At 47.4% G+C, this 11,770-nt stretch overlaps 1 protein-coding gene and 1 long non-coding RNA gene across 2 annotated transcripts; both read right to left on the bottom strand.

The window, feature by feature from the left end:
- Positions 1 to 501: 501 nt before the first annotated feature.
- Positions 502 to 1,670, bottom strand: LOC123446346. The gene is made up of 2 exons (XR_006631325.1): positions 1,585 to 1,670; positions 502 to 818 (listed from the first exon to the last, which is right to left on the bottom strand). It is a non-coding gene; the product is annotated as an uncharacterized LOC123446346 (long non-coding RNA).
- A 2,405-nt stretch (positions 1,671 to 4,075) lies between these two features.
- On the bottom strand, positions 4,076 to 4,713 carry LOC123448222. Its single transcript, XM_045125050.1, has 4 exons — positions 4,672 to 4,713; positions 4,472 to 4,516; positions 4,331 to 4,379; positions 4,076 to 4,182 (listed from the first exon to the last, which is right to left on the bottom strand). The coding sequence occupies exons 1-4, from the start codon at positions 4,711 to 4,713 to the stop codon at positions 4,076 to 4,078; spliced, it is 243 nt and encodes an 80-aa protein (XP_044980985.1).
- Positions 4,714 to 11,770: the final 7,057 nt, after the last annotated feature.

Below are 11,770 nucleotides of genomic sequence, written 5' to 3'. Positions count from 1 at the left end.
TTGTCTTGATACTCCTACTATATTGATACCTTGGTTCTCAAACTGAGGAAAATACTTACTGCTACTGTGCTGCATCACCCTTCACTACTAGGAAAAAGCCTGCTAGTGGTGCATCTATTTTGGCTACTAATGCGCACTATAGGTATGCCACTAGCATCACACATGCGCCATTAGTATCTGGTATACTAATGACGCACCAGGCAGTGCGCCATTAGTATAGCTCATGATGCGCCATTAGTATGCCTCCCAGGTGCGCCGTTAGTATGCCTCCCACGTGCGCCATTAGTATGCCTCCCAGGTGCGTCATTAGTATGCCTCCCAGGTACGCCATTAATATGCCTCCTAGGTGCGCCATTAGTATGCCTCCCACGTGCGCCATTAGTATGCCTTCCAGGTGTGCCATTAGTATAGCTCATGGTACGCCACAGGTTATACTACCAGCTCTAAAAATATTCAATTATTATCCTCACACCCCACAAGAAGGTTCAAGATAAACACATATTACACCACAATGAAAATATGTTTATAAACATGCACGTACATTGAACGCAAGCTGACAAACAAATTAACCTAGAGGAAGCATAGTTTTGACCATCTTAACAATCATCTAGAACACACAAGTCACAAAAAGATAAGGACTATGAGATACTTCAGATGGTCCAGAACACACAAGTTTGTATCTACATGCACAAAGTGTAAGCTCCAAAACACTCGAAACACCAAATGGTCTACAAGACAATAAGGTCCATGATTACAGGTTGGTTAGTCCATAAACGCTAGAAAGTCATCATGTCCATGTGCATCAATAGGTTGAGTACCTGAAAACATTTTACACAAATTTGTCAAGAAAGTGGAACCAGATGTAGGTGCAGTCATCATGACCTTCATCATGACCTTCCACATAATTAAGGACAGAAACATCTATCTAAATAAATGACAAGAATACAAAACAAAAGACGTATAAAATTAAGTTGATTAGCTTGTAGAAGCAAGGATAGTGGTGAGCTCAGGCAGCTTTGAAATATGATTCTTTAGAATAAATTAAGTTCTGTATAATTGTATATACCACCTGAAAAATGATGCCTTTAGTATAAACCATGGAAGCCAGATTTCATATGACATTGCTTCGGCCGAGTTTGGCATTGTATCTTTTTCAAAATCACAAGATTATAATGATGATTTTAATCAACCACCAAATACACTTGTATCTCGGAGGAAAAATTTTCAGTCGGCAATTCTTTTTTATCTATAAAATCAGAACTTAAACTTTGTTGTTGCTTCAATAAAAACTTGCACATTCAGTTTTAATTCGCGAAAGATGGGTTTCATCTCTCAGTTCTATTTCTAAAAGTGAATGGCACAACTAATCACAAACCTCCTACAATCTGACCAGTATATGATTTTCATCAGCCACCAAATGAGTCATACTAAGCTATCATATGCGTATTCTCAAGATACAGTAGCACGTGAACAAATATTCAGTGTTAGTGAGCGTGATATATCACAGAAATTGCCATTGCTTTGCTTGGCAAATGATTTGGACAAACATAAAGTAAAAATGAACAATATGCAAGTTTCTCCTACCGGCATTCACCCCATTGATATCCTCTATGAGAATGAGATCAGGCGATGCATCAAAATCAATATGCCCAATCACCGAGAACAAAATCTCTTCCTTCAGAAAAGCAATCAGGAGAAAAAGAACTTATGTTAACTAAGTAAATAAGCAAATCAGAGGACCTCGAAATATTCTTGTAAACTTAGTGCTTAGAACAAGATTCCATAAGGCTTACCAATGAAATATCATGGTTAGTAACGAGAGTGTAATTTGTCTTCTTCTCAAAGTGTTTCTTTTAGCATATGCCAACTCTGAATAATTTAGAAGTAACAAGATTATCAAATTTGAGAATGTTCAAGAGAATATGTGCAATACTTGCTAGGAAAACTCATAATTATGGATTATCAGGTGAAAAAAAACAATTCACATAGCTAAACAACTGTTTTGGTCGTTAGATAAACAACTTCAGATAATTCTTCAACTATCCAAGGTATATCCCAACAAGGACAAGTCCACGGCAATTTGTGGGAGTGTACCATTTGTCGCGACGTGCACAGTAAGCGACGGGCGGGCCGCCAGGTTTCAGCCCGACAAGGACAAGTCCACGGCAGAGATTGCTGCCACGAAAAAGGTGCGGTTTTTTCTTGGATCTTGGATCTAGAATGCGTTTGCTGGGCGATATTATTACTACAGACTACTCCCTTCGTTCCTAAATATAAGTCTTTTTAAATATGTCACTAAGGGACTACATACGGAGCAAAACGAGTGAATCTATGCTCTAAAGTATGTCTATATACATCCCTATGTAGTCTTGTAGTGAAACCTCTAAAAAGACTTATATTTAAGAACGGAGGGAGTACTTGCTAGAATGTGTATGTTTGCTGGACCGACGTCATCTACAAAAATCTGTCCCAACTCTGGAAGCCATTTTTGGCCATGGGACAAATACACAAGCTCCACTCCGTGTATCTGCATGCACCAACTTGTACAGTGGCGGCTATATGGGTCTTCCTATTAATTCGCATGGTGAATTTCTCAGGATCCAATTAACCCTTAACCCTGATGAGCTTCTTAATGCACAATGCTTGGGGAAGGATTTCCTTGCCATCATTCAACATCTACAGCTGACCATGCATCACATTTTTCTTTTGTTATAGCAGCTGAGCAAGGGTACGGCTTCAGCAAAAGCAACCAGAGTCATCAATCTCTACTTGCTGTGCCAAACATAGATGTCCTCATCTGTAGCCTGCAAGAAGAATTCCCTTTAAGTGAATGTGGCCTAAGCAATCATTCAAGTATTACCTTGCAAATTATCTTGTCTGAACAATCTAAAATTGACTACAAACAAGTCTCTAAATTTATTACATCTAATAAATAGAAAGACAAGTGGTCAGACTAACTTGCTTAAACGTGTACGTCTGTACTATAGCCTGCTCCCTGCTGGACGCTGGATAGTGCAAGAAGAAAATTGTGTATGTGAGAGCACTAATAGATGGATTCAGTTTGACTAAGGATTGGCATGAGAGTAGAAATCCCAACTTCAGAAGTTGAAGGATTAATATATATCGATCTAATTACTACTCATACCTTGGATTGTTGAAGGATTAATATATATCGATCTAATTAATAGAAGGCCATTTGCTATAACATGAGGGAACACACACCGAAAGTCAGAGAGATCAATGACCAATAGATGATGGTGGAGCGAGACTTACCAACCGAGAAAGGCTCATGGGGAGACCATGGTACAAACATATGGTGAGCATCAGAGTTGCAGGCTTGTTCATAGTACTGTACTTGTATGAATTCAGAAATTAGTCTAAAACTGACTACAATGATGGTTTTTCGACTTCGGCAGATTTATGCGGCGTCGGACCAGGACGATTGGGGCATCAAAGCCTTCCCCGGCATCGTCTCGTCCATGCTAACGAGAGAAGCTCAATACGGTTGTAATCTTGGGGGTTGTTGCATCATGAGATTTACAAGGGTGCAAGGGCCTTATTTCTTATGGAATTGTATATAGTTATTCATATGTGGATTATTGACTTGCCAAATCATTGACCTCCTATAGTATGATCAGATCAATATAAAGAATGTGGATTCTATTTTTTTAACAAACTCTCATATCAAACCATTGTCCAGTGTTTATATTGGTTGGTGGTAACATCTACCTTATAGTTAGGTGGCTATTTGATCAAAATAGAAACTCTCAAGTCCGTAGACGACCTATGAACACAGAGGAACGTCTCAAAAGGCGCACCACAGGTGCGCCCGTGCCCCTAGTCTAGTTTAAATGGACAATACACAAGGATGATCTGACGGTTTCGCACAGTGGAAACAAATGCCCTGATCAAGTGTCATAAAAGAGGAACCATAAGTGTGCAAGCAATCAGCTAGCAGCTTGAACATAGTCCTTGAAGTTTTGCTTATGCAAACGTCACATGCTAAGGTATCTGTAAAGTACTTATCATAAATCAATAAACATTCAGTTCGCCAGCTGAGTCTACATCCGAAGGGTCAATCCAGAAGCTTGGACGGAAAATAATAAAATAAAAAAGAGCAGAGAAAGGAGTACCGCGAGAGACGCTCTTTCAGGTCTTCATGCCTTTTGAGAACACCAAACACTGCAAAATAAGAGGGCAAGTACGGGTAAGACAGTAAGTAAGTAGGGCAAGCTGCTTCGTAGAATCGATAACACGTGATAAGAGGCAGACGATTCCTTGAGAGTACAAGATAATAATAGCTACAACTACTGAAGATAAAGGTCATTACGCCGTGCACGCGTGGTCTCGAGTTTCGCGTCGTCGTCTCTTGAATAAGTCTGCAAAGTTCATGGAAGGGAAGGCGAGAGGCAATTAACACATACGCCGAAGATTTTACAGTACCAATCCATCTGTAGATGATATGGTATACCAGTTCCGATAATGAGTGCTGCCGCCGCCTCAGCTGCTCCCCATGCTGCAAAATGTAATAATGGGATTAAATTGAAAGAACTGTGAAATTTGAGTTCCTGATGGATTAATTCGGCTAGACTAGACACGGTAAATGTAGCAGTAGCAACAAGCATCGTTGAGTAACGGGAAGGAGGTGGGTTTACGGCCGGCCGTACGCACCTCCTTGGGGGAGCTCAGGGCCAGCGTGACGAAGAGGTCCATCCGGTCCGATGTCGGCCAGGGGCGGCGGATCTCGACGGCCGCACCAACGGCCGGGGCGGAGGTAGCAGGAGCGGTGCGGTGGGGTAGAACGGGGACGGCGGTGGCGTCCACGCGCGGGAGGCGCGGAGGGGATGAGCTGTCGGCGGGGGCACGGCGGCAGCGCTACGGTGGACCTGCACGAGGGATTTTAGGATGGCGATTTGGCGGCTTACTAGGGCTTGGAGGCCGCGTTGTGGTCCACATACCCGCGGGAGAGATGGATGGCCGCCGGGGTGAAGACGGTCGCCGGAGGTCGAGGTGGGGAATCCGCCGCCGGGCGTCACCGGTTAGGGGTGAGCGCCGCCGGCGCTAGGAGCAGAGGAGATCGACGACGACGGCCAAAGGAGGGCGGATCTGGGCGTGCCATGCCCGCCCACCAGGTGGAACTCCCTCCCTCCTCCCTCTTCCTGCTGGTTCGCGGTCGCGATAGGAGCAGAGAGATACTTTTTTTTCAAAGCTGCTAATGGCGCACGACCTACAAATGCGCCATTAGTAACCTTGGTTACTAATGGCGCACCAGCTGGTGGTGCGCCATTAGTAGTTTTGCAAAACAAAAATGTAGTAGTGGCGCACTAGGTGAGTGGTGTGCCATTACTAGTTTAACTAGTAATGGTGCACCCTGCCCCGGTGCACCATTAGTATTTTTGGAAAAAAAATTGTTAGTAGTGCGCCACTGCTATATAGTAGTGGTGATGGTTAACACCTACCAACCCTTCCCCTAGGAGTATGCATTTAGCACTTTTGTTTTGATTACTAATAGAACTTTTGCAATAATTATATGAGTTCTTCATGACTAATGTGAGTCCATGGTATAGATGCACTTTTACCTTCCACCATTGCTAGCCTCTCTAGTGCCGCGCAACTTTCGCCGGTGCACAAACCCACCATATACCTTCCTCAAAACAGCCACCATACCTACCTATTATGGCATTTTCATAGCCATTCCGAGAAATATTGCCATGCAACTCCCACCGCGCCGTATCATGACTTGTGCCGTCACTTTCATATTGCCATTGCACGATCGTAAGATAGCTAGCGAGATGTTTCAACGTCGTACGCCCAGCTAGATCGTTGCACATCCCCGTACACTGCCGGAGGCATTTCCCATAGAGTCATCATTGTTCTAAGCTTTGAGCTGTGAGTAAATAAAAGTGTGATGATCATCATTATTAAAGCATTGTCCCATGTGAGGAAATAAATAAAAAAGAGGCCAAAGATGCCCACCAAAAAAATGAAAAGAGGCCACATAGACCAAACAAAAAAAACAAAAAAAGAGGGATAAAAAGAGAGAAGGGACAATGCTACTATCTTTTTCCACACTTGTGCTTCAAAATAGCACCATGTTCTTCATGATAGACAGTGTCTTGTTTTGACACTTCCTTATATAACTTGGCTTGTATATTCCAATGATGGGCTTCCTCAAAATTGCCCTAGGTCTTCGTGAGCAAGCAAGTTGGGTGCACACCCACTAGTTCTCCTTTTGAGCTTTCACACACTTATAGCTCTAAGTGCATCCGGTGTATGGTAATCCCTACTCTTTCACATTGATATCCATTGATGGGCATCTCCATAGTCCGTTGATACGTCGAGTCGATGTGACCATCTCCTCCTTTTTTCCTGACAACCTCCACCACACTCTATTCCACCTATAGTGCTATATCCATGGCTCACGCTCATGTATTGCGTGAGAGTTGAAAAAGTTTGAGAAAGTAAAAGTGTGAAAACAATTACTTGGCCAATACCGGGGTTGTGCATGATTTAAATTCGTTGTGTGGGGATGATGGAGCATAACCATACTATATGATTTTGTAGGGATAACTTTCTTTGTCCTTGTTATTTCAAAAGTTCATGATTGCCTTGCTAGTTTACTTGAAGTATTATTATTTTCATGTAAATAGTAAACTATTGTTTTGAATCTTACGGCTCGGAACATTCATGTCACAAGAAAGAAGTTACAAAGGACAAATATGTTAGGTAGCATTCCATATCAAAAATTCAGTCGTTATCACTTCCCTACTCGAGGACGAGCAGGAGTTAAGCTTGGGAATGCTTGATACGTCTCCAACGTATCTATAATTTTTGATGGTTCCATGCGATTATCTTGTCAACTTTGGATGTTTTGTATGCATGAATATACTATTTTATATATTTTTTGAGACTGACCTATTAACTCAGTGCCAAGTGCTAGTTTCTGTTTTTCCATGTTTTTGACCTTTTCAGAGGAGAATATTAAACGGAGTCCAAACGGAATAAGACCCGCGGAATGATTTTTTCCATAACAGAAGATACATAGGGAACTTGAGAACCAAGGTAAAGGACCCCGGGGGAGGTCACAAGCCCCCTAGGCGCGGCCTGGGGGTCCGCACCTAGCATGCTTGTGGGCCCCTCGTGGATCCTTTGCCCTACTTCTGCCGCCTATCAATTCTCCAAAAAACTAAAACTTCGAGAGAGAGCCACGAAAATACTTTTCCGCCGCGGCAAGCTTCTGTCTCCGCAAGATTCCATATGGTGCACGTTCTGGTGCCATGTCGGAGGGGGATTCGGATACGGAGGGCTTCTTCATCAACACCATTGCCTCTCCGATGATACGTGAGTAGTTCACCACAGACCTTCGGGTCCATAGCTAGTAGCTAGATGGCTTATTCTCTCTCTTGGATCTTCAATACAAAGTTCTCGATGATCTTCATGGAGATCTATCCAATGTAATCTTCTTTTGCAATGTGTTTGTCAAGATCCGATGAATTATGGATTTATGATCAGATTATCTATAAATATTATTTGAGTCTCCTATGATCTCTTGTATGCATGATTTCGTATCCTTGTAATTCTGTTTGAGTTGTGGGTTTTGTTTGGCCAACTTGATCTATAATTCTTGCAATGGGAGAAGTGCTTAGTTTCGGGTTCATATCGTGCGGTGTCCTCACCTAGTGACAGAAGAGGTAGCGAGGCATGCATCGTGTTGTCACCATCAAGGGTAAAAAGACGGGGTTTATATCTATTGCATGAATTTGTCCCTCTACATCATGTCATTTTGCTTAAGGCGTTACTCCATTTGTTATGAACTTAATACGCTAGATGCATGCTGGATAGAGGTCGATGTGTGGAGTAATAGTAGTAGATTCAGAAAGTATCGGTCTACTTGTCTCGGACGTGATACCTATGTGTATGATCATTGCCTTAGATATCATCATGACTTTGCGCGGTTCTATCAATTACTTCCGGAGGACACCGGCCGTGGCGGTCCCGTGGATAAGCCCGTCTATGGTGATGGGCGCTATGCCTCCAGCAGAAGTGACACCCCCTCTGGGGAGAGCCCGAGGGGACACCAGGTACAACGAGCCGCCTCACCGACGTGCCCGAGCGTCACGGGGAACCCAAAAGCGCGGCGCCGCCCGTCTGCTCCTGCGGCGCCTGTGAAGGAGAAGGAGGACACGGATTGAGTGTCGGTGTGCAGGTGTCGGGCGTCGGCGGCGGCAATCCTCCTCCGGGATCTCCATCACCAGCTGTATTCTCCTTGCTTTCGACCCTGCACCGACAAGAACAGCGGTAGACTCTTCGGGCATGTAATGGATTTTGGCGGCCGTCCCCTTTTGTTAGTGATGTTGTTTCTGCTCGTTTACATACTTAGCTTAGTATGCTTGCGGGGAACTTCTTGCTTGTGATGCACGACTGTGATGTTCGGGGGGGGGGGGCGCTCCTTGGTTGGTTGGTCTTTCCCTTGCTGCAAGTGAAGTGGGTCAATGCTCTATGTTAGCCAGGCCCGGTCCCGCACATTTCCCTGCCGCCGTGGAGTGTGACCCGTTACCAAGGTCGTACCTCACGAGGCAAAGCCTTGGCACCTGAGTGCCAAGTGGCTTTGTGACCGTTAATGCTACTGAGGCGGTGTGCTCAGGATCCCCCTTAGACATTCAAGCGGCTCTACGTTGACACGTCCCAGTCCTGCACATTTCCATGTCGTGAGGCACGACTTGAAGGTCACCCCTCATGAAACAAGGCCCTGGCACCCGGGTACCAGGTGGCTTTGCGACTGGTAAGGTTCCCGAGGCATAATGCACAGGACCCCCCTTAAACGTTTAAGAGGCCCTCGTGAGTTATGTTCTGGAGGTCCCTAATCTACATTCAGGAAGCTCTGCGTCGATAGGGCCCAGTCCCACACATTTCCCCGTCGTCGTGAAGCGCAACCCGTTACCAAGGTGGTTCCTCACGGGGCCGGGCCCTTGCACCGGGGTGCCAGGTGTCTTTGTGACTGGTAATGCTCCTGAGTTGTTATGTTCAGTATCCCCCTTAGGTGCTCAAACTGTCCCAAGATAAACAGCTGTTGTGAGGAAAAACCAAATGTTGTTCACTCTACATGGTGGTGCGTCGAGCCACGATTAGGTCTCGTGAGCGAGTGTTAGTTGGCATGAGTCTGTCGACTCGTCAGTGAGTACCACACATGTATTCGGGCGCCAAATCCTTGGCGAGGTGACAGAACCATGCCCCCAGCCCCTGCACGTGGGGGTACGAGTGGGTGAGGGCAAACGGACGCACGACTTAGAGGAAAAGAGCATTCTGCGAAGAATGTGGGAAAAATAAGTTTTTGCGGAAAGCTTCATTTGGAAAGGCCCCGAGTTTTGACTTCGTAAATATAATTAAATCCAAGTCAGAAGAACGCAAATGCAAGCTGCGTCCGGCACCTAACCTATTCTCCGCCTCCATCGCCACCCAGCGCGTAGCTAAGGTCTTCCACTAGGCGTGGGGTGGACCCCTTCTGCGTCCTCGGGGGGGCCTGGGCATATACAGCCTTGGCTCATTATTACGTGAGAGTGTCACGATAGGAGTATATCTATGAGGTCACGAGGACGTTTGGCCTCACGAGTGTCCCTACCCCGGAGGCATTAGGCGCCTGATTCTGGAAGTCATTGGTGGACTGTGTTGATTTCCTTCGTCTTCCCCACCAGCGTGGGATGGACCCCTTCAGCGTCCTCGGGGGGCCCTAGGCGTATACAGCCTCGTCTTGTTATTACATGAGAGTGTCACGGGATCAAGTAGGTTCTGGAAGAATTGAAAGAAGATGCAGGGTCGATGCAGAGGCGGCGCAGAGGCAGTAAAGGGACGGTGCACAGTCATCATGGGTAGAACCCGCGGAGGTGCTGGATGTTCCAGGCATTCTAGATGGGGAATCCATCTTGAGTCTCCAGACGCACGGAGCCAGGCCTGGAAACGTGGACGACCTTTAAAGGGCCTTCCCACATAGGCGAGAGCTTGTGCAATCCTTCCCTGGATTGGACCTGCCTCAGGACGAGGCTGCCGACTTTGAGGGTACTAGAGCGGATGTTGCGACAGTGGTAGCACCGTAAGGCTTGCTGGTACCTCGCGGCTCGGAGAGAGGCCCGGCGGCGCACCTCCTCTCCAAGTAAGAGGTCCGTCCCCCGCGTGGCCTCCTGACGCTCCTCATTGAATGCCAGGACCCGCGGGGAGCGGTTCTTGATTTCGTGGGGAAGAACCGCCTCCGCTCCATAGACGAGGAAGAATGGGCTCTCGTCGGTGGGCTTGGTTGTAGTGGTGCGGATGGACTATAGTACCTACGGGAGCTCATCGACCCAACCTCGGCCGCAGGCCTCGATCTTCTTCTTGAAACTACTTACTCTGAGACCCAGCAGGACCTCCGCTTTGGCACGCTTTGCCTGGCCATTGCTCCACAGATGGGCCACCGATGCGTAGCAGATCTTTGTACTGAGGTTAGCACAGTTAATCTTGAAGAGTAGACCGGTGAACTGCGAACCATTATCCGTGACGATGCAGTTGGGGACGCCGAAGCCACTCACGAGGCCCTTGATGAACTTGACGGCGGACCTGGCCGGGATGGTGCGCATGGGCTCCACGTCCGCCCACTTGGTGAATTTCTCGATGGCAACCAAGAGGTAGCGTAAACCCCTCGTGGCCCAGGGGGGAAGGCCCCAAAATGTCTGGCCCCAAGACCGCAAAGGGCCAGGTCAGGAGGATGGTCTGGAGGCCCTGCGTGGGTTGGTGGATCTTCTTGGCATGGAACTGGTAGGCCTCGCAAGACCTGACCAGCTCGGTAGCATCGTCCAGAGCTGTGGGCCAATAAAAACCTCACATGAACGCCTTACCTCCTAGCGTGCGTGAGGAAGAGTGATTTCCGCAATCCCCTCCGTGAATGTCGGCCAGTAACTCGCACCCCTGGTCCCTAGAAATGCACCGCAGCGCGAGTCGTTCAGGCGCCTGAGGTACAAGGCTCCGTCTCGCATGCAGTAAGCCAAGGCTTGTCGTCCTACGTGCTCTGCATCCTCCCTCTTCTCCGGCAATGCACCATGGAGAAAATATGCCCCGAGTTCCTGCATCTAGTCGTTGTGTTGAGCCTCCAGGGAGAGGAGCAGTCGAGCCCCCGAGGCTTGACCATAGTCCGGAGCCCCCGAGGTTGGAGCGGGGGGGGGGGGGGGGGGGAACTCCCTTCCGCACGGTGCCGGGTCTTCAGGTGACAGCATCGTAGAAGGCTTGAAGAGCCGCTCCTCAAAGACGCCTGGCTCCCGAGCCTCGTGATGCGAAGCTCTTTTGGCAATGTCGTCTGCTTCCTTCTTTTCGCCTCGCGAGACGTGCTACAACTCGAGACCTTGAAAATGTTTCTCGATCTTACGCACCTCTTGCAGGTATGCCTCCATATCCTCATCTTTTGGCGTGTACTCCTTATTGGAGAAGTTGACGAGGAGCTGAGAGTCGCCCATCACGGTGAGGCGCTGGACTCCCTAGGTCGCTGCTGCCTTGACGCCGGTGATGAGGCCATCATGAGGCCCTCGTACCATGCTATGTTGTTGGAGACCTTCTCCCCTCTTTGGAAGCAGAGCTGCACGGCGTAGTGAAGCTTGTATCCCATTGGGGAAGTGAGGAGGACGCCAAGCCCTGCTCCCATTCGCGTGAAGGCTCCTTCGAAGTGCATTGTCCATCCCTCGGGTGCCTCCATTCGGGGGGCAAGGGATTGGTTCCCTTCTAGCCCTTGGTCATGCGCGTCCGTCCATTC

This window comes from Hordeum vulgare, chromosome 4H, assembly GCF_904849725.1.
Source record: "Hordeum vulgare subsp. vulgare chromosome 4H, MorexV3_pseudomolecules_assembly, whole genome shotgun sequence".
NCBI lineage: Eukaryota > Viridiplantae > Streptophyta > Magnoliopsida > Poales > Poaceae > Hordeum > Hordeum vulgare.
This window is presented reverse-complemented; position numbering and strand designations above follow the sequence as displayed.

What these genes read in the sequence shown, in the direction of transcription:
- LOC123448222 (XM_045125050.1), bottom strand. Translation starts at nt 4,713, where the DNA reads ATGGACCTCTTCGTCACGCTGGCCCTGAGCTCCCCCAAGGAG. An exon ending in CCCTGAGCTCCCCCAAGGAG is followed by an intron (nt 4,517 to 4,671) that starts GTGCGTACGGCC and finishes TACATTTTGCAG; the next exon opens with CATGGGGAGCAGCTGAGGCG. An exon ending in AGCACTCATTATCGGAACTG is followed by an intron (nt 4,380 to 4,471) that starts GTATACCATATC and finishes TGAACTTTGCAG; the next exon opens with ACTTATTCAAGAGACGACGA.